We start from the raw sequence: 25723 nt of genomic DNA, 5'->3' as shown, positions 1-25723 counted from the left end.
AGTCTCGGCTCAATTTTGCCAAACAAATCTCAGATATTGGACCATAGCTCATCTACTTCTCGATCAAAACGGGTTATAAAAGCCAGAAAAGTATTAGACCTTTAATCATTTAAAAACATTTTTAATATTTGGTTAACAAATTCCTATTTTAAATAAAATATTTTTAAAACCATATGCAGCGATTTATGCTCTCAATGATATTTCCACCCATTTATTTTTTCTTCAATTCTGTTTCCGCCACAGCTAGTGAAACATTTCTGTAATCACCATGGGAGGCATGTATCCCATGAACATCTCTTTTTATCAAAAAAGCTCTCCTTGCTGTTGCGTAGTTAATTCCTGATAATTTCCCAGCCGCGCTAAATTTGAACTGACTAAATAAAGTTTCCACCGCACTTCCATTCACTTTACCAGGTATTAAAAAATAACCAGGGTTTGCTGCAAAATAATCTTCACAAAGGTTTAGGAATCCATAATACATCACACGCAAAAGATCCCAGGTCTATATATTTAAAATTAGTAAATTTTAAAATAAAAACTAGCTACCTCAGAATGAAAAAACCATAACTTGAAAAATTGAGTTTTGAGAAAACTCTCCTTAAAGGTTTGACCTGATAATTTAAATAATCTATAATGGTTCTTGCACTGATGTAAATGTTAAGGTGAGGGGTCTGAAAAGGGGTGAAAATTTGGTACAGTCAAAGGTATATGCCCAAGGGGAGTCTGGACCCCCCCCCCTTGTTTACGCCACTGGGTCAAACCATGAATATAGCTAGATATATTCATGGTCAAACCTTTAAGACGAGTTTTCTCAAAAATTGATTTTTCAAGTTACGTTTTTTTATTCTGGGATAGCGAAATTATTTTAACACATACCTGCCATGACAAAAACTGAGATTGTTTATAATCTTCCAGATCTAAGAAGAACGTTAGTCGTACTTCATTAAATGTAAAATTTTTAACTAGTTTTTAAACTGTTTTCTACCTTCAATAGAATCGATCCAAGTACAAAAATAGTTGAACCCCTCTTTAACTCTGTCTATCATAGGGTGGTCTAACCGAAAGAGAGGAAACCTTGCAAGAATTCCTCTTTCGAAGATGTAGTTGAGGGACTTAAGATAATTATACACAGCCAACACTTCAGGAGCGTCATCTGGTACATTAGGTGCTAGAGTTGATTTTGTGGCAGACTCTGAAGCCTCAATTATTGATGGTTTAGCATAATGCAAAAGTGCCATCAGCATCTCTTCTTGCTGTGAGATTTGGTTGTTAATATTAAATCATAATTAAGGTTAGGAAAATTGGGAAAATGCAGTGGCGTAGCCAGGATTTGGTTTCAGAGGGGGGAGGGCAATTGTTTTTTAAACAACCATACATTGAGGGGGGGGGGTCACATGTTGTGGCCCTGACTATTTCACTGATAAAATAGACTCATACTTGTAAAATTTTAGCGGGTAAAACATTAAGCTTCGTCCATGAATCCCTCTCAACATAAGACTTTTGCAATTTCTTTACTAGTTTCGGTAGGTTTTGCTTCATTCTTACGATTTCTCTGTCATAGTGGTTTTCGATAACTTTCCAACCAAAGCAGATGCCTGATGAACTTTTGAAAGTCCTTGCTCCATCAGGGTGTCGAGAAGCGTGTAGTTGATTTACCAAACTTTTCATCTTAATGCACAAATTAAAGTTATAATTATTAACATTAGGGGTGAGCAAAATATTTCTATTAGCAACTGAAATCATTAATTTTCTTAAGGTTTTTGACTAAATTTGTTAACTATTTGTAAATTATCGGTTTACTGGCTTTCATAATAACTAATAATTTAACTAAAAATATTCAACAAAATTTTTTCTAGATTTACATATTCAATTTGGCATTCGAAGTATCTAGAAAAAATGTTATTTGCACACCCCTACCATTTATCAGATATGTATTTTACAATAAACTCTTACCTCGTGGCTAGGACAAATAATCCAATTAATCCTATGTCCAGGCCAAAATGGATTGTCAAAGGAAGGATCAATCTGATGGGAGCCAACTTTCTTGCCAAATGACTTTTTAGGGTGACCGATTGTAAATTTAATGACACTTAAATTGGTGCTGGCACCATCACACACACAACCACGCACGTGAAAGTCATGGAACTCGAAAATTCTAAGCGTGTTCATTAAGCACGTATACAAATTCTTTCTATTAACAGGACCAGGAAATGTGAAATATGGCCCAAGAACGTCGAAATTGTGAGATAGATCGCGCCACAAAAACTGGAGAATGTATCTAGTTTCATAATCTCTTGCACCTGAAATATCTTCATAAATATCCCCCAACACAGTGAAGTCCATGTCACTCATGACTTTTGGAGTTCCACATTATTTTTCCAATAACACGCACCTCATCAAAAATCAAAATACCCTCTCCCAGAGGAACTTGCAGTCCTTTATTTACTTGTTCAACTTTAATCTTATCGTACACTTCCCGTTGAGACTCCAAATATGAATTTGACAGGCCTGGTTTCTCCAATCGGTTGCCTGTGAAGTGCTTCAATGAAGATTCGCTCGGAAGATTTAAAATGTGGAAACTTTTGAGGGCAGAGTAGGCCGCTGGACTTCTTATGTAGACTGATAAGGCAAGCCTATATGTAATGAGTGACCACTTGTTACCTCGATTTCCTGTAGCTTCGTAAAAAGTAAAAAAAAAATGTTTTAACTTCATATCAATTTGACTAAAACGTAAAACCAAACTTACTATTTTTCTTTTGGTCTTTCTTAAATTCCTCTGTGTCTTTAGCATGACATCTCAACCTGTCATTTTTCCATATTCTTCTGAGTTGGGCTTTCGTTTTTTGATTTTCATTAAAAACTTCCTCAAGGTCATCTTTAAAACTGGTGTCTATCTTTGAAACGATACTCTCTAATTCCTTTGACTGACACTCATTAAGCATAACTTCATATTTGGCTATTCTTTTCCGGAGATACTTAATTTCATTGCTTTGGGTTATCCTCTTTTTCTTCAAATTTAACAAACGTTTTTTCTGAGTTGTTGGTGTTAAAAATCTAATTGGTACTCTAGAAGAGATGTTACTAGGAGTTTTTTGTACATTATGCAGAATTGATACTTTCGCTGAAATATTAATAGGATCGTGAATGACAGGATTAATTTGTATTTTTGAAGGAGTGACGTTCTGTTCAATGTTTAAAGCTTCTGAAGTTGAAATTTTTTCACTTTGCTTATCAGTATCTTTGCATATTCGTTTAGCTGCAGACTGAAGTTTGAACTCCATGCTTCGCTTTGCACGGCGTGAAATATAGGATTGGCAATTAGCGCAACGATGAAAAGGATATGCTGGCAATCGGAATTTATTTGAGATATCAATTAAAATGCCACAATTTGGTCCTTCGTATACGTAACCACCCCCTGGATAATATCTTCTTTGAGCAAAGTCCTTAACGCCTTTTACCTTCAAACAATTAAATTCATCATTTGTGATTCCGCAACACAGTTTAACACCACCTGTTTTCACTAATCCAAATGAAGAAAGTTTTTGGAGAATTTCAATAAATCCCTTTTCAATTTCCCATATTTCATTAACCAATATAGCCAATTTACTTATATTTCTAACACTTCGTCCCAGTGCTACAAGGCTGGCGGACCAGGTTCGTGAAGACACTACCACTTTCAATGGATTTGATATCAGACTTGCTTCTCTTTGTCCTGCAAAACTTTCGTCATGTGAAAGGGTTTTTAAGCTTTCAAACTGAATATCGTCCAAATTAATTTTGCCACAAACAGCTGGGAATATATGACAACTATCCTTCCTCACTATTTCAAATGATAAAAGCTCATTTTTCAAGTTTGTAGAAGCTGAACACACTGAACTAGTCTGTTCGTACCCAAGGCTTATTACTTCACTAAACGTTTTTATTTCTAGATTGTCAAAAATACCGCATGCGCTAGTTAAAACGGCTATTAGCAACTCTTTATCATTTCCCACCACCCCTGGCATATTTAAATAGTGTTTTTTTAATAAATATTTTATTTACTTAAAAAATCGCTAACCTTTTTTAAAAGCGTCAGCGACATGATTGTTTCAAAAAATTACTGTCTGCTACGGCTACGACCGAGGGAGGAGCTAACAAGCCGTCACTTCCTCTTGTTTCCTGATTGGTTTCCAATCGCGTCACTGGCCTCGAAAGTTACCACCCAAATCAAATCGACATGATAGAAGGGCTATATCGTAGAGTTGGATATTCATAGCTAGATATATTCATGACCCAACTTATGATTAAAGATGATTTGTGATAGTTCTTACAACTCTTGAATTGGCAAGATTTTGACATATTTAGTTTACACCTTGGTAAAATAAAATTCCAATCTGTAAAATAAAGAAAATTTACGCTTCAAATCAAACTTGGTCGAAACCTCGGGCCTCGTCCTCCAGTCCCGATTTTTTTTGTTTAGACTGCCAGCAGCCAGCACCGACCTCGGATACGAGATTTAAAACTGAACCGAACTGAATTTTTCAGACTTTTTAGCCCCTGGCTATTACATTGCCCCCCCGCAACTAGGGAATCGTATGGTTAGACGGGAGCCTGTAGGAATCTCGCTGCATTTCCAATCTAGGGTACGTAGTCTAGATTATCTTTGGACTGAGGAACCAGAGTCTAACAAGCCTAAAAACGAATGTTCCAAAGTTTGGAACCGTAACAATGGGGGATTTTCCCCGCCAAATGTTCCGTCAGCACACCAATTGACCAAGGGAGTGCAATTATGAGTATTTGGAAGCTCTCCCTCGTTACCAGCTTTCCAAACGTCAGAATTTTGCCGAGGCTCACTCCCATTTCTGGGTGTACATGCATTTAATTGGAAGGCCTCCCTCGCCAGTTTCCCTGCTCGGGACATTGGCGTTTAATATGTCCGGGTTTCCAACAACCATAACAATCTAAATTCTGGCGTACCGGCCTAAAACTTTCTACAGGATTCTGCTGGAAAGTTTGCTGCATTGGTTGAGGGGCGACTGCCGCGCTCGACCAATTAGCAGACTGCCTCTGAATCCTATAATGCCAAAAAGGATCCAGAGCAGCTAGGCCTACTCCCATAACACCCAATGCACCCAAAGATACCGGGCTAGAATTAGCCGGCACTCCGGTGGCTGCTAAACTCACCGCGCCACCAGTAACAGGGGGCTCTCGCCCAACCTGTCCTAAAGTTCCCCCGTAAGCCAGAGTTGGCTCTAGGGATTCTAAAGCGGTGGGCGGGGGACGATAAATGGCTTGCGCGAGAAGGTCAGATTGAATAATCTTGGCCTCCTGCGACAACTCTTTCAGGGTGGCGAATGCCTTTCCCCTTAAGTGATGACGGTATGTCGGGTGACATTGCCGTAACACTCGAGCTACCCTATCGGCCTCGGTGGCGGTTCCCCCAATACCCCGGTAGTATTTAGCTATACAGTGAATATACTGCGTCAGGGGTTCATCCGCACCTTGAGTTCGGGTATCCAACTCAATTTGGATACGCCTGCCGTAATCGGTGGCTAAATATTCGTGGCGAAATGCCTGACGAAAAACGTTCAAGGAGGGAAACACTCCTTGGAACGACCACCAAAGTGCAGCGGGTCCCCGCATGCACGACGGTAGTACCTGCAAGAGGATATCCCTTCGCTGTACCCCTTAACCGTCTGATACCGGTCAAGAGCCTCCATTAACTCCAACGGAGACTTCTCGTCGGCCGGACCCATGTAGATCGGCGCTTCTACATTTAACTTAACCCTCGGGATTTGGCAGCGCGTGCTCCCACATCCCGGCTGGTCGCATAACCGTTCAAGGCCTCGCGCAAAGCACGAGCCATGACTTGCGCCATATCCTCCTGGGCTGGGTTTCCAGCACCAGTACCCCCCTCATTTCCCAAAACCATTCCGGACCTGGTTTTAATGTTTAAGACTTAAACCGCGACTCTAAAATCCCTAGAGCCGCCTAACCCAAAAACCCCTCCGGAAAACCCACTGGGAAACAAAGGTACCCACAATCCACTAATATAAAAAATACACTAACACTAAAATTTAACTAACTCATAACCCAAAAATTACACTTAAAAATTAAAATAACATAAACTCTCGTACATTCAACAACTCGGGCCCCACGTTGGGCGCCATTTGTGAAGCCTGGAAATTGTCGGCTTATGTCTAAACCATGTACGAGAGTTACACTATAAAATACTCTTTATTAATAATATATATATATATTTATCAAATATTACAAAAGATATTACTGGTTAGGTCGGAGTCCGTAACCAAGAGAGTTAGTCCCTTATAAAGCGGGCCCCTCGGATGGCGCTACCGGTCTCCAACCTAATTGGCTGGAGAAGAAAGCCCACCAAGAAATATTTGCGGACTCACTGTGGTGCAATAGTAAGCGTCACCGGTAACTTTACCCCGCTCTTAACCCTTCGGGTCAGAGGTCGTCACTTTCGGAGAATTCCGAAGGTGGACGACGCGAGCGAGGATGAGTCATCCCTACCTTCCCCAGCAGCGTTGGCCCAAAACAACGAGATAACTCTCTGAAGTAAAGGGAAAGGCTGTTAGGGACAAAGCCTACATTTGCGGATGCAAATGCGGGCTTTACAACTGTGAAAGCTAAGGTACGCCAGATTGAAAGTAAGCCGGGGATTAACATGCTTCACCTTAAAAAAGAATCTAAGAGGTTTGACGAATTTGTGGAACACCACCCCGATTATTAGGATCCAATCAAGGAAGGTGCGCTTATCTTTGATGTGGAAAAATTCATAGGAAAGCTGATTAGGAATTCAAAAAATGGCGAATTCATGGGAGCTGCTATGGAATCGAATGAATATGCATCTTTAAAAGATTTGTACAAAGTTTAGAAGTCGCCAAAGCCCTTGAACCAGTTGTAAATGAACATGGTTCATACAATTTCCAATTTAGTACTAAGAGTGATCATTGGTCTGGTAAATATAGGTGGATTTATTAGATGGTGTGTCCTTCACACCAACTTAAAAAGATGATCAACGCATTAAATAATTCCCAGGATGAAGGAACTAGAAACTTTACTAAGAATGGGTTGAGATTTGGGTGGAACCAAATTAAGGAGATGAAAAAACGCGAAGATGATAGAAGAGACAGTGATGAACTGGTGCAAGTTAAGGGCGTTCAGCAATCTCACAATGACGGCGATGCCTGGTCGAAACTCAATGTCACCCCCACAAAAATTATGCAGCAAAATGAAGTGTTGGGGGATTTTTATAATTACGCTAACCCAATGTTTGAAGACACTCCAGCCGATAAGTCGGAAACAATGGCTTGTTACGATTATTTAAAAGCATGCCACGAGATATTTGAGGAAGGCTTGCTCTCAAAGCAGCGTGTTTGCAATGTTGAGTCCCCTCCAATTAAATCAATGTTAAAGGGACTAAAACATTTTGAAAATTGGGCAACTGAAAGAATGGGTGACGATGAAAAAATTACCAACAATCCTAAGTTCCTTGCCTGGCAAACATTTGAACTGTTGATAATGTCCATTTACGGCTTTATTGACTATTTACCAGATTTAACTTCTCGACACCCAACAAAATATATTTATGCTATTAGGATAAATGGTTAATAATAATAATAATCAGCTAGGCTAACACCCAAGACACCACCTTAGGCCTTAGTCATCGAGCGACTTTTTAAGCCTTAATTTAGGTGGCCGGGTTACAATGCGTAGGAGGGTGGTGGAAAGCCACGCGAGCCAACAGCTCCCTACACTAACTATTACCGTTAACCTCGACAAGTTGGTTCAGCTGTAGAGACCCTTTTTCGCCAAATGAAATATCTTGCCGCTGGCAAACTAACCAGTGTAAACTATCATAGTGCACGACGGGCCTTATTGATTGAAGGATGCACAAAATCATCTCAAAATGCAGAAGCGTCCTACCGCAAAGTAGGTTTAAATATAGGTGAAAAATAATTTACATTCAATTACGGTGTAAATGCAATTGTACCTCAGTGTAAGTGCAATTGCACTTATTATATGCCCAAAAGTGCGTGTTTTTTTAAATCCGGAGTAAAAGAGGAACACATTTTAATACTGACAACAGTTATGATATCACAAATTTGACTGTTGGTACAGTTAGGAACTGAATTATCATCACATTTAAATAAACTTTCTGCTTAAATTGTAGAAAAAGTCTTTGGATTGCTTTTTTTCTAATATTCCTTTATGATCTAGATTGCACAGAGGTTTCTCCATCTATTTTTGTTAGCGATTTATATGAATTCCTAGATGTTGAGGCCAAGGGCCTGGATGGGCTTATTACTTCGGCATTAGAAGAAAATTATATCTTTACTTGGAATCATTTGTTTTTCAAGGCTGGTGTCCCTGGACGTTGGTACATTTGTCTTGTTCGTTTGAGATTTCTTTCCTTTTTTCTTTATCGCAGTCTTGTTCGCTTGAGATTTCTTTCCTTTTTTCGTTATCGCAGTCTTGTTTGCTTGAGATTTCTCTCCATTTTTCTTTATCACAGTTTGTTTCTTTGATTTCGTCTTCAATCCCCCACTTCTCTTGCCTTTCCTTTCATTTCTTCGACGGGTTGTAGCTCTGACTAAATCTGCTAATTTAGCATGAACCAGTTTTCTTTGTAAAAGTACACGGAAGTCTTCCAATTCCTTTACTGTAAATCTGTTTTGCATTATTTCAGGAATTTTGGACACTATGTCATGGAACTCGGGTTTCAGTGTTTCGTCTTGTTTCACACATTTTACGGTTACCTCTACAATAATTTTAAATTATTCCTAAATAATTTATGACAGGCAGGACAAAAACACTTACTTATGACTACTCCGGGGCTTGGACTTTCCTGCCAATACCTGTATTCGTCTACAACCAGCTTTGCAATTTTGGACACAAATGGTATCAAGGTAAAGTGTCCAATGAATTTATTAATCATCTTAATGACGTTTGGAATGTCTTCTATTAACAGCTTTGGATTTCGAATGGATAAAGCAATTTTATAAAGGATATGGCATTGACCTCTTTGTTTTTCCGTTAGTAGCTTCTTTCCTTTTCGAATTTTAGCCATGATTTGCAACCTTGCTTGTTGACTTTCCAAATTTCCCCTATAACCCCGCCGACAAGCCTATTCATAATTCATAGTATAAAGTCTATCAGTCTTTAAATGTCGTAACTTATTTTTCTTCGCCTGAATTTGGCCAATTTCTAGCTCGTAAGGTCTTTTTGCTTTAAAAGTAACATCTAATTGCGGGTCATTAGTTTGTAAATCATCGATTCTTTTATCCTTTGCCTTTAAATCAATGACAGCCCAACCAACCCATTGAAGAACGTTAAAAAGTTCAGATTTATAATCAATTTTAATCATGGTCATATGCAATTACGGGATCAACTCCACTATCAGAAAAAATTAAACTTTTTATCCAGCGACACCATGAGTCTCCTCTATTTGAATCTTCTTGGTATTTTGGGAAAAGCAACTCGTACTGCGAATTTATATCTTCTATCAGTTCAGGCAAACTTCCACAATCCCTCATGGATTCTAAGAGTTTACGGCGCTTTCCCGTCTCATCAGTTGTAAAAAAATAATTTTCTTCAAAACCTTTTAAAATTAAATTAACACCAACTAATGCCTTATCCATTTCGAAATGATATCCGCATAAGCCTTGCTAAACTATACAGTAGCAGACGTACTTATACCGTAGCAGACGATAATGCTAAACATTAACGCTTGGATCGCTAGTGTCGGGTCGGGATGAACTATTTCGTACAATTGGGGAAAACATGACGTCAAAAGGCGCGTCTCCGATTGGATAGTTTCTTTTGGGGAAGGGGGAAGGTTTCAAGGCTCCTCAGAGGAGCACTGCAAATGGTTCGCGGCGGCTCACGAAGTAAACTTTTTGTTTATGTCTATCTAATTTTGATAGGACATTACTGAATGAAAAAGAGAAGGGTATACTTTAATTATGGCCTTACGAGGTATCATATTTTTACACAATTAGATAATGCCAGAAAGTTTTTGACATATACGTTTATCATGTTCATTCCAGAATAGAGTAGTGTGACTAGTGGCAAACCATACACCTAAGTTAAAAGGAACCACCTATGCACTGCATTGCAAAAGAGTGATAAAATACAGGAATAAGTAGAATAGTTCATAATGAAAAAGGATAAAAAATCTAAACCCTAAACAAACCTAAGTACTAAGATAGATTAACGCTTTTAAAAATGTGTTAGGCGCAGAAATGTAATTAATAATAATAATAATAATAATAATAATAATAATAATAATAATAATAATAATAATAATAATAATAATAATAAAAATAAAAATAAAAATTATCAGCTAGGCTAATATCCAAGGCACCGCTTTAGGCCCAACTAATATAGCGACTTTAAATGCCCTTAAACAGGTGGCCGGGTTACAATGCGTAGGAGGGTGGTGGCAAGCCCTTCATGCCACGCGAGCCAACAGCACTTTATAATAAAAACCAATACATTTTGGGAAAATGAATTTCTAAGAAATACACGCATTGTATCCGGAATTTTAACCTGGAACCTACCATGTTCCAAAAGCTAAAAATATGGATAGAATTCCATGAGAGAAGCCCGAGTCGGAAGGTTTTTTGCCACGCGGTTCGAGTAACAACACCCAATTCAGTTAATTGAAAATTGCGGTTAATTTATAAAAGAATCGTTCATATTATTGTTCAACTTATTTTTCATTGCTATGTAAAGAGAAAACCAAAGATGTTCGGGTTTTTCACTATCCCTTTAATTGTCGACACTTCCTCTGCATTTGGCATCGAGGTCTCCATCCATTCCAGTAACTTAAATTTTTTAAATTTATTTTGTATAGCCACTTTTATTTTGTCTACCATCTCCTTACACAAGAATAATGTATATTTCTATATTTTCCTTTGCACAGGGCTCAAGCTAGTAACATCACTGGCTATACGCAAGCAAGGTTTGGGAAGCTCCTACTCCGGTACAGTCTGCTTCCAAGGAACCCATTCTCCTCCATGAAACTCCGGATTTGCATTATAATCTCTCTTAGTCGTCAATGGCGTCACTGCTTGTAGCTGATGGAAAAGCAGTCGTTTCGATAGTCTGTTCATTACCTAATAATTAAATTAATTTGTTACTCAAACGTGAACAGCGCCGTGTTTTTCTGAAATCAAATACTTCTGGTAGATCTGTAGCCAGATTTTTATATTCGCACGGATCGCTTTCAATGTTAAACAGGCAGGTACCGCCTTGAACGTCGCAATTGTACTTATCGGCAGTCGGCTTTTCTCCACAAGCTATCGTGACGGGTAAGTGTTCTGGTTTCAATGTTCGTGATGCGTCATCTGCTGCGTTCATTTGATCGTCTTCAGGGATAATTTCAAGTTTGCCACCTCGTCCATTGACTTCCGTCCAGCCGTTGAGGTTGCCCAAAGGAACATTCCCGCTAATTAATTTGTACTTTCCGACTCGAATTGCCGAGACATTCAAAATGGGGTCCAGTGCCAAAACCATCTCCTCTCTAGGGGACGAAGAGTTAGTTGACATGGCGTTCCACATATCTTTACCATCCAAATCCTTCGGAAGGTTTTTGAGGTCGTGGCCTAAAAGTAATGATAACTATTACTATTCGTGACCGAAACCTATCGCTACGCCCCCTTTGGTTCACCATTGAAACCTAAATAGTTAGCGGCTAAGGCAGACGCTATCAGTTTTTCCTCATCGTTATTCGTAAATTTTGACTTTATAAATAATGATAATTGCATTTTAATATAATTTTTACATCTTTTGTTTTAATTTTGAAAAGTTTATATAGAAAAAACGTTCTTATGACTTTTTAATTTGTCTGTGGCAGACGCTAGATCATAGGCGCTACCTCGGTGAAGCTAGCGCCGTTACAACACCCAGTCTCGTTTCGGTCGCGAATAGGTTATATTTCATTTACATAACGTTATAACATGATTTAATCACCACTACTACCTCGCTGCGAACCAAAATATAGGGCAGACGCCTAACACAATGATGTAAAGACTGATAGGCATTGCATCAATAGGTGGGCTGACGCAATCTAAGTGTGGAGGAGTTAGTCTGTGGAACATCCTTTAGGGTTTATTAATAGGACGCGATACCTAAACATTGGGTGTACATATTACCGATTTTTAATTTTAATATTAACAAAATTAATAATCAATTTTTAAATGATGTATTAGTAGCAGTTGCATCTTTTCTTTAATTAGAGAGTACTCATAAGTTCATCAAATCTGTATATCACTAAACATTTTAATCTTAAAAGAATGGGGAGTCTTACACGTCTGGTATTATGTCACCAAGAATGTATTTATTTCTACTTAGGGAGAATGACTATGTTGAGACGATATGCGGACGTCATGGTCCTCCCACCCGGGACGAAAGGGAGGAAGGAACATCTTCACAGGCTAAAAATCGTTTCAACATAGTCATTATCTTTAAGTAAAAACATAAGTCTATATTCCTTAAGTTTGTCACTTGAGGAATATTTTACTGAGAGCTATTAACGATGTGAAGTCACAAGAAGCAAATCTACCCCTAGCAAGCCGCTGTCAAAAGCTACGTGTGACGCGGGAGCAAGCGAACGCAAAACGGCGACGGAGCCCGTAAAGCAGTCTGTCTTGTGAATAGCTCTCAGTAAAATTTTTGCATGTAACAATATTAGCGGGGCTACCGAGTTCATAAATGATTTAATCATTGATATTTTGTCATTTAACCTTCAAATTAAATTAATAAAAGTTAAACTTAAGATCTTTCTAATGAAATTTCATGCAAACCAGCTAAACCAAGAATGGTGGGGTACCAGTCGACAGCGTGCATCAGTCCATTCCAAATTCCACTTCGTTTGACAGCTTCACTCCAGATGAATGCCGCTGTTTTGACCCCTCCTTCCCAGGGCGTAAATTTCTGACCTCTCAATGGCCAATTCGAGCCCCCGTTTTCAGAAAAGGAAAATGAATCCGCGCCATTATCGCTGGCAAACACCAAAATGGAATCTTTCAACATGTTCTTGCTCTTCAAAACGTCCAAAACCTGACCAAACGATTCGTCTAAAGCCTTCAAAGCACCTATATGTTCAACATAAATCAAAATGAAATAATATAGTAAAAATATAGTATTAACTAAAATCCAAAAACATTATAGCAATGATAATTTGAATGCCTTATTAAAATAACATACTGCCTTCCAATGGTCGACAAAGGCTTTAACATTATCGATAACCGATATATCGTCCTAATATTCTAATATCGGTATCGGCCAATATCAGCGTAAACGAAGCCGATATTGGCCGATACCGGTATTCAAAAAATATTTGCAGGAAAAACATTTCAAAATAATAAAATACTCCATTAACTACTTAATTATAATATTTTATTGCCACAACCTTACATTTCCCTTTAAAAAGGCAAGTTCTTCAGCAATGCTTGGCTTTAGTCTATTTCTTAATATTTTAAGTAACTTTTCGGTTTTACCAAGAATGTATTTATTTATACTCGGGGAGAATGAATATGTCGAGACTATCGACGGACACGTTGAGGCCCTAACGCCGTCACGCAAAGGGGGGGGGGAGGAAAAAAGGAGGCGGTCTTATTTTTTTGCGTCCTCGCAGCAGCGTTAATCGCGTCGAAAAACGTAATTTTTAAGAACCAATAAGATTGCAGTATTATTTGATTTTATTAAAGCGGAGGAGCATACCGGGGGCCCAAACGGGTGGAATTGGAGAAACGCTAAAAATAATCTCGACACATTCATTATCCCTGAGTATAAATAAATACATTCTTGGTTTTACTAAATAGTCTTTCACTATCAACACTGGATGCAGGTGCCGATAGATATATTCTATACACTACTGTTACGATAGGTGACTTTGTTACTATCGGCCGATATTATCGGTATATTCCCGTTGGATAGAATCCGATTGGGTCAAATTCCCAATGGATCGAATCAAAAAATATACTTTCCCAATTGATCGAATTCTAATTTTGCAATCCCATTGGGTCGAATCCCATTTATTCGAAAAAGGTTAGGTTGTGTTAGGTAAGGTTAGTTTAGGTTAGGTTTCATGCTTTCACTTGTGAGCAAACAAAATGTCGGTCGAATGTGATTCGGTTGAATGAGAATCGACCCAATGGGACAAAAGCATGTTATCGGCCACGGATAGCCGATATATCGGCTGTACCCATGGCGCTGCATCCCTAGCAAAACGTCAATGAACTGGGCATTCATATTCAGTGTCGTACTCCTTCACAGTAAAACCCGACCTACTGAATTATTGGCATTAAAAGTCGTTCGATGACTTGGGCCTAAGGTATCAGCCTAACTATATTAATTAATTAGTTATGTGTACGCTGAATCGAAACAGGCTTAACTTAGGTCTCACCAGCAAAATGCCTCCTAGTATCATCTTTTATGTAGTTGAAACTGTCAGTGTATTTTTCTGGGGCGTACATGGGCTTGAGTGGGTTACCTCTGTGAACCGCATGATGTGCCAGAAACAAGAACAGTGGCTAAAACCATAATTATATTAGAAAAATTTTAAATTATTCAAATGATCATGTAAATAATTACTTCCGTAGAGTTGTGGTCATAAATTGTCTCAATAGCCTTATCCGTAAAGATATCTGTCAAATATTTCCCATCCATATGTGACGCATTCAAACCATTTTTCAAATCATGGCCTATCAACGTTATTCTATAATAAAAAATTATTATTTCACGCAGATTGTGGAATAAAAGTAATATGATTTCGATTTAGTTGTTCCAGACATAATTATTATTTTTTAAAACGTTTTGAACTAAAGTCGTATATTTTTAGAAAACATTCTAAATATTTCACTTTTCACACGATCCACTAATTATTGAATGACATAATAGTTATTAATTTTGATTTACCTCATTTATATCACCATTGGGTATAACGTTTAAGCAAGGATATAGTTGAATCTGCGCTGCAACTATTGCAACCATAAGGCCGGGCGACGTCAGTGGGGACATTGTGATGGAAAATACCGCAGCTATTGTTATCCTAACCATTAATTAGCGTTTGAGCCAAAGTTAAACTGGAAATTCACAGATTAATACCAAATTTCGAGCGTATCATCTACGTCTTGTTCAGAAACTCTGTTAAAAATTACTTGTGGCACTGGTTGAAAACTTGCAAAAACCATTTGCTAGTTATCTCCCACTCTGGTTAAATGTGTTTCCCTGCAGATCTTGTGTTTCCCGTTTCCATAACACATATTGAGAATCACGGTAATTAATAGTAAGTGTTGGGAATAATGGAATTAAAAGTCACTAGCTGACTAGGGCTTGTGGCGTTTCCTTGGGTAGTAGTACAGCTGAATTACGAAGTCCTCTAATTTTGTAAACATTTGGTGTCAAATACAATTTTACGCAACATTTTAACTGAAATAATGAGTAAATCATAATTAAATGAGCTATAAAAAGTGGGCAGGTGGAGTGGTTAGCACTTTAGAGGAGCTGGGTGCTAATCGCGGAGCCGCTGATTAGAGGCCAAAATGTTTTAGACCCACATATAGTAAGACTCGCTTGCTCGGTAAAAAAAACTTCTATGCCACACCCGTTTTAAGACTAAACGATTAATCTATTTGTAATCTATTAAAATCAAATTTAAAGAGATCAATAGTATACGTCTCACTTTTCGCTTGTTACGTCAGCAGGTAAATTACTGTATTCCCGCGAAGATGATGTGGATTCCGATAAGTGGTCCATATAGTCCAGGGAGCCCGTCCACCAACCAAAGTGCGTCTTAAAACCTCTCATTGTTGGAGTGTATTCTGGTTTAAAAAAACCCAAGTGCCACTGAAAAAAAACAGAACAACTCGGTCGGTATTCTCAAAAGTATCAGTAGCTTCATCAAGCGAAATCTGCAAGAGGTAATGTGTAGGGGAACAAACAAGGGGCTGTGTTTTCAACGCCGTTTTTTAGTTTATGGCTCAAATGGCAGTGTTTGCATAAAACTGATATTAGATGACCTTCTCTATTCCATAATTCTAAGATTACAAAAAAACCAGTGGTATATAGAACTAGATTGTTAAATACTTATCGGTAACTGTTAATTTTTTTTTATTCTATGAAGATATATTATCATTGGCACTAGGCTGAAAGAAATTGAACCCATGGTATAATAATCAGCTAGGCTATTTTTTTATGTCCGTACTCACCTTACCTATTAAGTGGTTTTGGTATCCCAAAACCTTCATTTTATCTGCAAGAGTTGAAATACTTAACGGCAATCCCCATGCCCCAGGTTCAGGAATGACATAATGCTGTAGACCTAATGAACGAAATATTTTCTTTATAAATTTATGCTCATACGAAATGAGTCACACGAAATTATGAAAATTTAGGATGAGCCTCCGTTTATCAAGGAGCGAAGGATTCCACAAACATTTAAACCCACAATAGCCCCCGATGTGTAAAACAGATTTTTAATATTCTAGTTATATTTTGAACAATGACCTGTACATTATCGTATTAAGATCACTATAAAAAACTTCTTCAATCACCTATTCAATATTGCTACCGAGTTGGGGGCTTCGACCCCTGTTCTTTTCTAACGCTATCCCGTTGAGCAACGGTACAATTACCATCATCAACGGTACCAATACACACTACTGTGATATTTGAATTTCATACCAATTTTTGATACAGACTCCGTCTAACTCAAAAAAATCCAGGCCACCTTATTTCCAAAACTAGCTAGCTAGAAAAATTCGGTTTGTCTAAAAATGAATTTAAATGAACGCGTTTGCGTTTCGCTACCTTATTTCCAAAACCAGTTAAATCGATAAATTTCATCTTGGTTTATTAAGTTGATGTACAAGATGATTGAAAATTGGTTCAAATTTAAATTCAATATTTAAAATATAGTTATAACATCGGGGCATCGTGACATCTTGTTCTAATACAATACAATGAACGGAATTTTCAAGCGCATTGCGCTACCTCTAAATTTTGTGTAACTGCTCCTAATTACTTTCTGGACAATGTTTTCATACATTCGAACAAAGTTAGATGGTTAAAGCGAAATAAAATAAGGACAACCATGGTGTTTAATGTTAATTAACGTTAATTGAACCGGTAAATAAAATACAATCATTTAAACATTTATTTTTATGCCACACGTGTAGTGAATTTGCTTTTAGAATTACCTGTTTTATGAGGATAATATCCAGAAAATATTGCTGACCTGGATGGTGTGCACAGGGGGCACATGTAGTGATTGTTAAGAATTATGCTTTTGGCCGCTAATGCATCAATATTTGGCGTTGGTATTTCTGTCATGCCATGGAATCCCACGTCATTCCAGCCCTGAAATCAAAATTAAATTAAAAAAAAAGCGAAAATAGCCAAATTCCATGTAAGCACTAAATAAAAAGTTACTAAATTTGATGTGTAGCTGCAATAAAAGCCTTTAACATTTAAGAGCCCAAGTTAGCTGATAGGTCAATTTTAGCATCGACTCTATTTCATTAGTATTATCATATGTAACATAATTACTAATAAGTATACTCTGTATAGCATTTCCATAGAATCAAGAACGTATATATGTATAAGAACGTTGAACGATCTAATTGGCGCCTGGTGCCATCTAGGTGCAACAAACACAAGGAGAACGCAGCTAGCTTTTAAACACGCTAACGAAGGGTTGTGTACGAATTTCATTGGACGAGCGTCACGAGCCTTTACGCTGAACGTTTTACGGGCGGGGGGGGAGACAATTTCCGAATTTTGCCCTTCCGACGGCAGCAGGCGCTAAAGCGTCTAGCCAATGAAAAATGTACACAAGAAAATCCATGACTTTTGACGGGTTGCGTTCTCCATGTGTGGGGTGTTGTGTTTGTTGCTCCTACGTGCCATGATGTAATCGGTTCCAGAATAACTGCGCCCAAAAAACCGCGTGCGGCGCGCTCTAAATGTTAAAAGCGTTTCTAGTTCAAGCGCGCGCTGCACGCGGATTTTAGAGCGGAGTTATTCTGAAACCGATTGCATCATGGCCCAAGCGATGCGTTTTGTTCAACTTTCTTATACATATATACGTTCTTGATATAATTAAATGAGACCTTCATTCACACGCCAGTAAAGTGCGAGGAAATGAATTTCCGCTTTACTAACTTCTCTTTCCAATCTATAAAGTTAATGACGCGTATTTCGTGACGTAGTTGAAAATGACGTAATTCATGTCATATCCCGTTAACATATTTTCATTAAAAAATACGTTTATGGTATACTTATGAGTCATTATTTTACAAATGATATTATCAATAATGTATTTTATATACATAGGGATAATTTATCCATAGTGCTCACTCATAGTCTCAAAATAAGCCATTTCCTTCAATATAAATAAATACAATATTAATGTTATTTATACTTCCTAATGTACATTTGCAAATATTACGTAGGGTCAAAGCGACAAAAGACCCAAAAGTGTGTCAATTCTACCTTCGAGCCTGCTAAAACATCTAATCTCACTATAGACTACATAACCTACTAGTTGTTATAGTACTAGCAACATTATATTTAGTCTATTGTCTGGCACGATTTTCTCTCTTCGATTTAGTTGCCCATAGACATACGATCTAAAACGCCTCACTAGGTAGCGCTGCAGTCGCGATATTTTTCGGAATTTGGTGACGTAGCTCGTACGTCACTCTTACCCAGGATTCAAATTGAAAAAAACCCAGCCCGAAAAACCCACTTAAAAAACCCCATTCAAAGTTTTGAATTTTGAAAAAAAAGCGTGGAAAATGTTTAGATATTTATTATTTTAGAAATTTAAAAATATTCTTACAACTTGTAAAGAACTTAAAAAGACTAACTTACTAAGAGTAAGATTATTATTACTTTTATTATCTAAACAACCTTATATCTAAATCTGTATAGAGTAATGGCACTGTGATGTCCTATAGATAAAAAATTTGCGACCAAAATGGCGGTCATGGCAAAAGCTACAGAGTGTTACTACTCTATTAGACTATTAGCCTATTACCAGTGTTTTGATTCCGCGCGGAAATATCTATAGACTTTCACAAGTTTCATTGCCTTTTCACATGTAAAATTGTAAAATTAAATTGTTATTATATTTAATAAACATAACATATTTAATAAACATAATATATTTAATAAACATAATATATTTAATAAACATAATATATTTAATAAACATAATATATTTAATAAACATAATATATTTAATAAACATAATATATTTAATAAACATAATATATTTAATAAACATAATATATTTAATAAACATAATATATTTAATAAACATAATATATTTAATAAACATAATATATTTAATAAACATAATATATTTAATAAACATAATATATTTAATAAACATAATATATTTAATAAACATAATATATTTAATAAACATAATATATTTAATAAACATAATATATTTAATAAACAATAATAATTTAATAAACATAATATATTTAATAAACATAATATATTTAATAAACAATAATAATTTAATAAACATAATATATTTAATAAACAATAATAATTTAATAAACATAATATATTTAATATTTTTTAAATAAAAAACCCAATAAAACCCATAAATACCCAATTAAACCCGAAAAAACCCTAAAAACCCCACTGGGCTGGGTATTTTAAAAAAAAAACGTTTTTTTTAAACCATGCGTTACCGCTCAATCCCAGTTCAATCCCATCAGTGCAACCAGCTCCCATTGAACGATTTACCTTTCTGACACACTTTTGGGTCTTATGTCGCTTTTGGTAGGCTGTACTCCATCCCAAAATGATTTCTGAATTCTAAGACTGATATAAACTATTATTAAAGCTACATTCAAGTTTTTTTTATATATTTTTCTGTAGACAGTACAAGAATTTTATAATGTCCCACTCCCCTGTCATAGCATACAAAAGTTCCTTCTATCAGGATACAGTTTGTGTCGTTTGACTCAATATAAAAGTGAAATATCATACCAAATCATCAGCCAAAAAGAATATAACATGAGGTTTCTTTATCAGTTGCTCACATCGAAATAAGTTTGTCAACGTTGCTAGAAGCAATATAATTGTCATCAGAAGACAATAGCAAGCATGGTATTCTCCATTAAGAGCCATTGTAAATCTAAAAGTGAACAAAAGCAAAGCTATCACAAAGTCAAATTTCCCACCCTGTATTCGCTTCCCTTCGGAACTACTTCGGTAACTTAGGTTCATTTTCTTCGGATAAAAAACACTATTTATCCGATTATATTAATAAAATAAGTGATTTTAATATACAATCCATCGTTAAATGCAGATTTTCATTAAAGACATTGCTTTAGAGCACCTATGACTACTACCGAGACTGAACCATGGAAAAGGTTTTCAACCTGTATATGTGAAATAAAATATAATAAATTATGTAATGTTTTACTTTTAACATTTTCAATGTACATATAAAATTTTTCAACGCTCCAAATAGCTTTGAATCGTCAACAACCGGAAAATAGTCTAACCGAAGTTGTACAGTTAACTTTTAAAATATTCTTCGTGAGTCCGTCTCCAGAAAAATATAATAAATTACTCTCGTTTCATTTCATGGCTATGGTAAACCACCGTCAATCTGCCAGAAAAAAAAGGGGGAAAACAGTAAAAGACGTTTTCTGCTTATTCTCTGAATATCGCTGGACTCCCACAGAACGAAATATAAAATATTCAAACCGAAAGTCGAAACTAAACATATATTTTATAAATCGACAAGTCAACGTTTTTACTTATAAATTTAAATATCTATAATTATTTATTAAATATAATATATTCAAACCGATAAACAAAACATAACATTATATATTTTATAATACGACAAAAGCTTGCAAGCGTTTTTACAAATAACTTTTATTTTTACATTATTGTAATTAATTTTGTTTAATTATTTTATATTTTATTAAATTTTCTTGATAATACGCGTACAGAACTGACTTAAAATTTTGAATGGTACAACTAAACTTACTCTTAAGCCCAGTTCACACTATACAATTAATTGGGCCACTTAATTTAATTTTAAGCAAGAAAATTAAATAGTGTGAACTTTTTCTGTTCACACTGTACAATTTTCTTGCTTACAATTAGTTGGTTTTAATTAAGTGGCCCAATTAATTGTAAAGTAAGAACTAGGCTGTAGAAATGATATCGAGCTTGGCGAAACTGAATGAATTTGCAGTTATTACATAAACGCCCCTTTATAGCGCCATAACCGCACATAGAACCAACATGATATTGAAATTACTAACACTACTATTTGTACCCGTTAGAATGTTACGTTGTTTGTCGAGTTACCTCGCACAGTTTTCAAGAAAAATGATATTTATCGTTTTAACATAAGCGCGTTTAATAACCATATTACAAACTGAAGGGAGGGATCAAATTTGGCCCTTTATAGCGCCATAACCGCACATAGAACCGACCTGATATTAAAACCATTAACACTACTACTTGTACCCTTTAGAATGTTACCTTGTTTGTCGAGTTACCTGGCACGGTTTTGAAGAAAAATAATTTTTGGCGTTATTACATAAGCGCGTTTAATAACCATATTACAAATTGAAGGGAGGGTTCAAATTTGGCCCTTTATAGCGCCATAACCGCACATAGAACCGACCTGATATTAAAACCATTAACACTACTATTTGTACCCGTTAGAATGTTACCTTGTTTGTCGAGTTACCTCGCACAGTTTTCAAGAAAAATGATATTTAGCGTTTTTACATAAGCGCGTTTAATAACCATATTACAAATTGAAGGGAGGGTTCAAATTTGGCCCTTTATAGCGCCATAACCGCACATAGAACCAACATGATATTGAAATTACTAACACTACTATTTGTACCCGTTAGAATGTTACGTTGTTTGTCGAGTTACCTCGCACAGTTTTCAAGAAAAATGATATTTAGCGTTTTTACATAAGCGCGTATAATAACCATATTACAAACTGAAGGGAGGGTTCAAATTTGGCCCTTTATAGCGCCATAACCGCACATAGAACCGACCTGATATTAAAACCATTAACACTACTACTTGTACCCTTTAGAATGTTACCTTGTTTGTCGAGTTACCTCGCACGGTTTTGAAGAAAAATAATTTTTGGCGTTATTACATAAGCGCGTTTAATAACCATATTACAAATTGAAGGGAGGGTTCAAATTTGGCCCTTTAGAGCGCCATAACCGCACATAGAACCGACCTGATATTAAAACCATTAACACTACTATTTGTACCCGTTAGAATGTTACCTTGTTTGTCGAGTTACCTGGCACGGTTTTGAAGAAAAATAATTTTTGGCGTTATTACATAAGCGCGTTTAATAACCATATTACAAATTGAAGGGAGGGTTCAAATTTGGCCCTTTATAGCGCCATAACCGCACATAGAACCGACCTGATATTAAAACCATTAACACTACTATTTGTACCCGTTAGAATGTTACCTTGTTTGTCGAGTTACCTCGCACAGTTTTCAAGAAAAATGATATTTAGCGTTTTTACATAAGCGCGTTTAATAACCATATTACAAATTGAAGGGAGGGTTCAAATTTGGCCCTTTATAGCGCCATAACCGCACATAGAACCAACATGATATTGAAATTACTAACACTACTATTTGTACCCGTTAGAATGTTACGTTGTTTGTCGAGTTACCTCGCACAGTTTTCAAGAAAAATGATATTTAGCGTTTTTACATAAGCGCGTTTAATAACCATATTACAAACTGAAGGGAGGGATCAAATTTGGCCCTTTATAGCGCCATAACCGCACATAGAACCGACCTGATATTAAAACCATTAACACTACTATTTGTACCCGTTAGAATGTTACCTTGTTTGTCGAGTTACCTCGCACAGTTTTCAAGAAAAATGATATTTAGCGTTTTTACATAAGCGCGTTTAATAACCATATTACAAATTGAAGGGAGGGTTCAAATTTGGCCCTTTATAGCGCCATAACCGCACATAGAACCGACCTGATATTAAAACCATTAACACTACTATTTGTACCCGTTAGAATGTTACGTTGTTTGTCGAGTTACCTCGCACAGTTTTCAAGAAAAATGATATTTAGCGTTTTTACATAAGCGCGTTTAATAACCATATTACAAACTGAAGGGAGGGTTCAAATTTGGCCCTTTATAGCGCCATAACCGCACATAGAACTGACCTGATATTAAAACCATTAACACTACTATTTGTACCCGTTAGAATGTTACCTTGTTTGTCGAGTTACCTCGCACAGTTTTCAAGAAAAATGATATTTAGCGTTTTTACATAAGCGCGTTTAATAACCATATTACAAATTGAAGGGAGGGATCAAATTTGGCCCTTTATAGCGCCATAACCGCACATAGAACCGACCTGATATTAAAACCATTAACACTACTACTTGTACCCTTTAGAATGTTACCTTGTTTGTCGAGTTACCTCGCACGGTTTTGAAGAAAAATAATTTTTGGCGTTATTACATAAGCGCGTTTAATAACCATATTACAAATTGAAGGGAGGGTTCAAATTTGGCCCTTTATAGCGCCATAACCGCACATAGAACCGACCTGATATTAAAACCATTAACACTACTACTTTTACCCTTTAGAATGTTACCTTGTTTGTCGAGTTACCTCGCACAGTTTTCAAGAAAAATGATATTTATCGTTTTTAGATAAGCGCGTTTAATAACCATATTACAAACTGAAGGGAGGGATCAAATTTGGCCCTTTATAGCGCCATAACCGCACATAGAACCGACCTGATATTAAAACCATTAACACTACTACTTGTACCCTTTAGAATGTTACCTTGTTTGTCGAGTTACCTGGCACGGTTTTGAAGAAAAATAATTTTTGGCGTTATTACATAAGCGCGTTTAATAACCATATTACAAATTGAAGGGAGGGTTCAAATTTGGCCCTTTATAGCGCCATAACCGCACATAGAACCGACCTGATATTAAAACCATTAACACTACTATTTGTACCCGTTAGAATGTTACCTTGTTTGTCGAGTTACCTCGCACAGTTTTCAAGAAAAATGATATTTAGCGTTTTTACATAAGCGCGTTTAATAACCATATTACAAATTGAAGGGAGGGTTCAAATTTGGCCCTTTATAGCGCCATAACCGCACATAGAACCAACATGATATTGAAATTACTAACACTACTATTTGTACCCGTTAGAATGTTACGTTGTTTGTCGAGTTACCTCGCACAGTTTTCAAGAAAAATGATATTTAGCGTTTTTACATAAGCGCGTATAATAACCATATTACAAACTGAAGGGAGGGTTCAAATTTGGCCCTTTATAGCGCCATAACCGCACATAGAACTGACCTGATATTAAAACCATTAACACTACTATTTGTACCCGTTAGAATGTTACCTTGTTTGTCGAGTTACCTCGCACAGTTTTCAAGAAAAATGATATTTAGCGTTTTTACATAAGCGTGTTTAATAACCATATTACAAATTGAAGGGAGGGATCAAATTTGGCCCTTTATAGCGCCATAACCGCACATAGAACCGACCTGATATTAAAACCATTAACACTACTACTTGTACCCTTTAGAATGTTACCTTGTTTGTCGAGTTACCTCGCACGGTTTTGAAGAAAAATAATTTTTGGCGTTATTACATAAGCGCGTTTAATAACCATATTACAAATTGAAGGGAGGGTTCAAATTTGGCCCTTTATAGCGCCATAACCGCACATAGAACCGACCTGATATTAAAACCATTAACACTACTATTTGTACCCGTTAGAATGTTACGTTGTTTGTCGAGTTACCTCGCACAGTTTTCAAGAAAAATGATATTTAGCGTTTTTACATAAGCGCGTTTAATAACCATATTACATATTGAAGGGAGGGTTCAAATTTGGCCCTTTATAGCGCCATAACCGCACATAGAACCGACCTGAAATTAAAACCAGGTCATAACTGCTGAAAATCACAAGTTAGGACCTGGTTTTGTGGGGATTTCTGCCAATTATTTTGTATACCGGTACTTATTACTATAATAAACCCTGTGTAAACTTAAGTAAGTAATAAATATTAAATATTTCGTTCAGTTAAAGTAATTGAGTGAAATAATTATTTTTTTCTTATAAATGGGTGTGTTTATAATGGTCAAACATTAGCTCGTTGAGGCAGTCCTAAATATTAATAAATTTACATAAAATTTTTCCTTGGTCATTTTCCCATAAAACGAACAAGAAAATCAATGTGCACCAAAACATTTCTATATTTGCATATATATCTGAATTTATGGCTTTAGAAGTTGCTTGATGACTTAGGCCTAAGGTGATGCCTTGGGTATTTGCCTAGCAACTATATTTAACTTTATGAATGCGTTTGAAAAAAAAGCAAATATACGAAAAATCATGTTTATTGTTAACGATAGCTTCTTCACAAATTGGAACCAACACAATGATCATCGTCAACAACGTTGTTATTATGATATCATTTTTGAAACAAGGCGCCTTTGGAAGGGTTAGGGTTCGCCTTCCTATGGAGCTCCACCAGGCGCAGAAGGTACTGCTTCTGGGTCTCATCTTTTGTCATACTTTGAAAGCTTGCCACGGCTTTTTGATTTTAATAAAAAGTTTTTTACCCATGAGACCTTTTCGAAACTGTTTTCTTTATTAATAATTACCA

General features: G+C 36.4%; 1 protein-coding gene across 2 annotated transcripts in view; it reads right to left on the bottom strand.

The window, feature by feature from the left end:
- Positions 1-10853: 10853 nt before the first annotated feature.
- LOC149940435 (arylsulfatase B-like) overlaps positions 10854-25723 on the bottom strand; it is a 34400-nt gene continuing 19530 nt past the window's right edge. For both annotated transcript variants that reach the window (XM_090177619.1, XM_090177620.1), the window contains exons 2-10: positions 20023-20170; positions 17211-17370; positions 16221-16333; positions 15695-15858; positions 14605-14728; positions 14417-14543; positions 12813-13103; positions 11188-11612; positions 10854-11123 (exon numbers count right to left, since the gene is read on the bottom strand). In XM_090177619.1, the coding sequence (XP_090033745.1) occupies positions 10983-11123; positions 11188-11612; positions 12813-13103; positions 14417-14543; positions 14605-14728; positions 15695-15858; positions 16221-16333; positions 17211-17370; positions 20023-20163 (1686 nt within the window). In that variant the 5' untranslated portion in view covers positions 20164-20170 and the 3' untranslated portion in view covers positions 10854-10982. The remainder of the gene's footprint in view (positions 11124-11187; positions 11613-12812; positions 13104-14416; positions 14544-14604; positions 14729-15694; positions 15859-16220; positions 16334-17210; positions 17371-20022; positions 20171-25723) is intronic.

Source organism: Leiobunum rupestre, chromosome 6 (genome assembly GCF_980474605.1).
Source record: "Leiobunum rupestre chromosome 6, qqLeiRupe1.1.hap1, whole genome shotgun sequence".
NCBI classification, from domain to species: Eukaryota; Metazoa; Arthropoda; class Arachnida; order Opiliones; family Sclerosomatidae; genus Leiobunum; species Leiobunum rupestre.
This window is presented reverse-complemented; position numbering and strand designations above follow the sequence as displayed.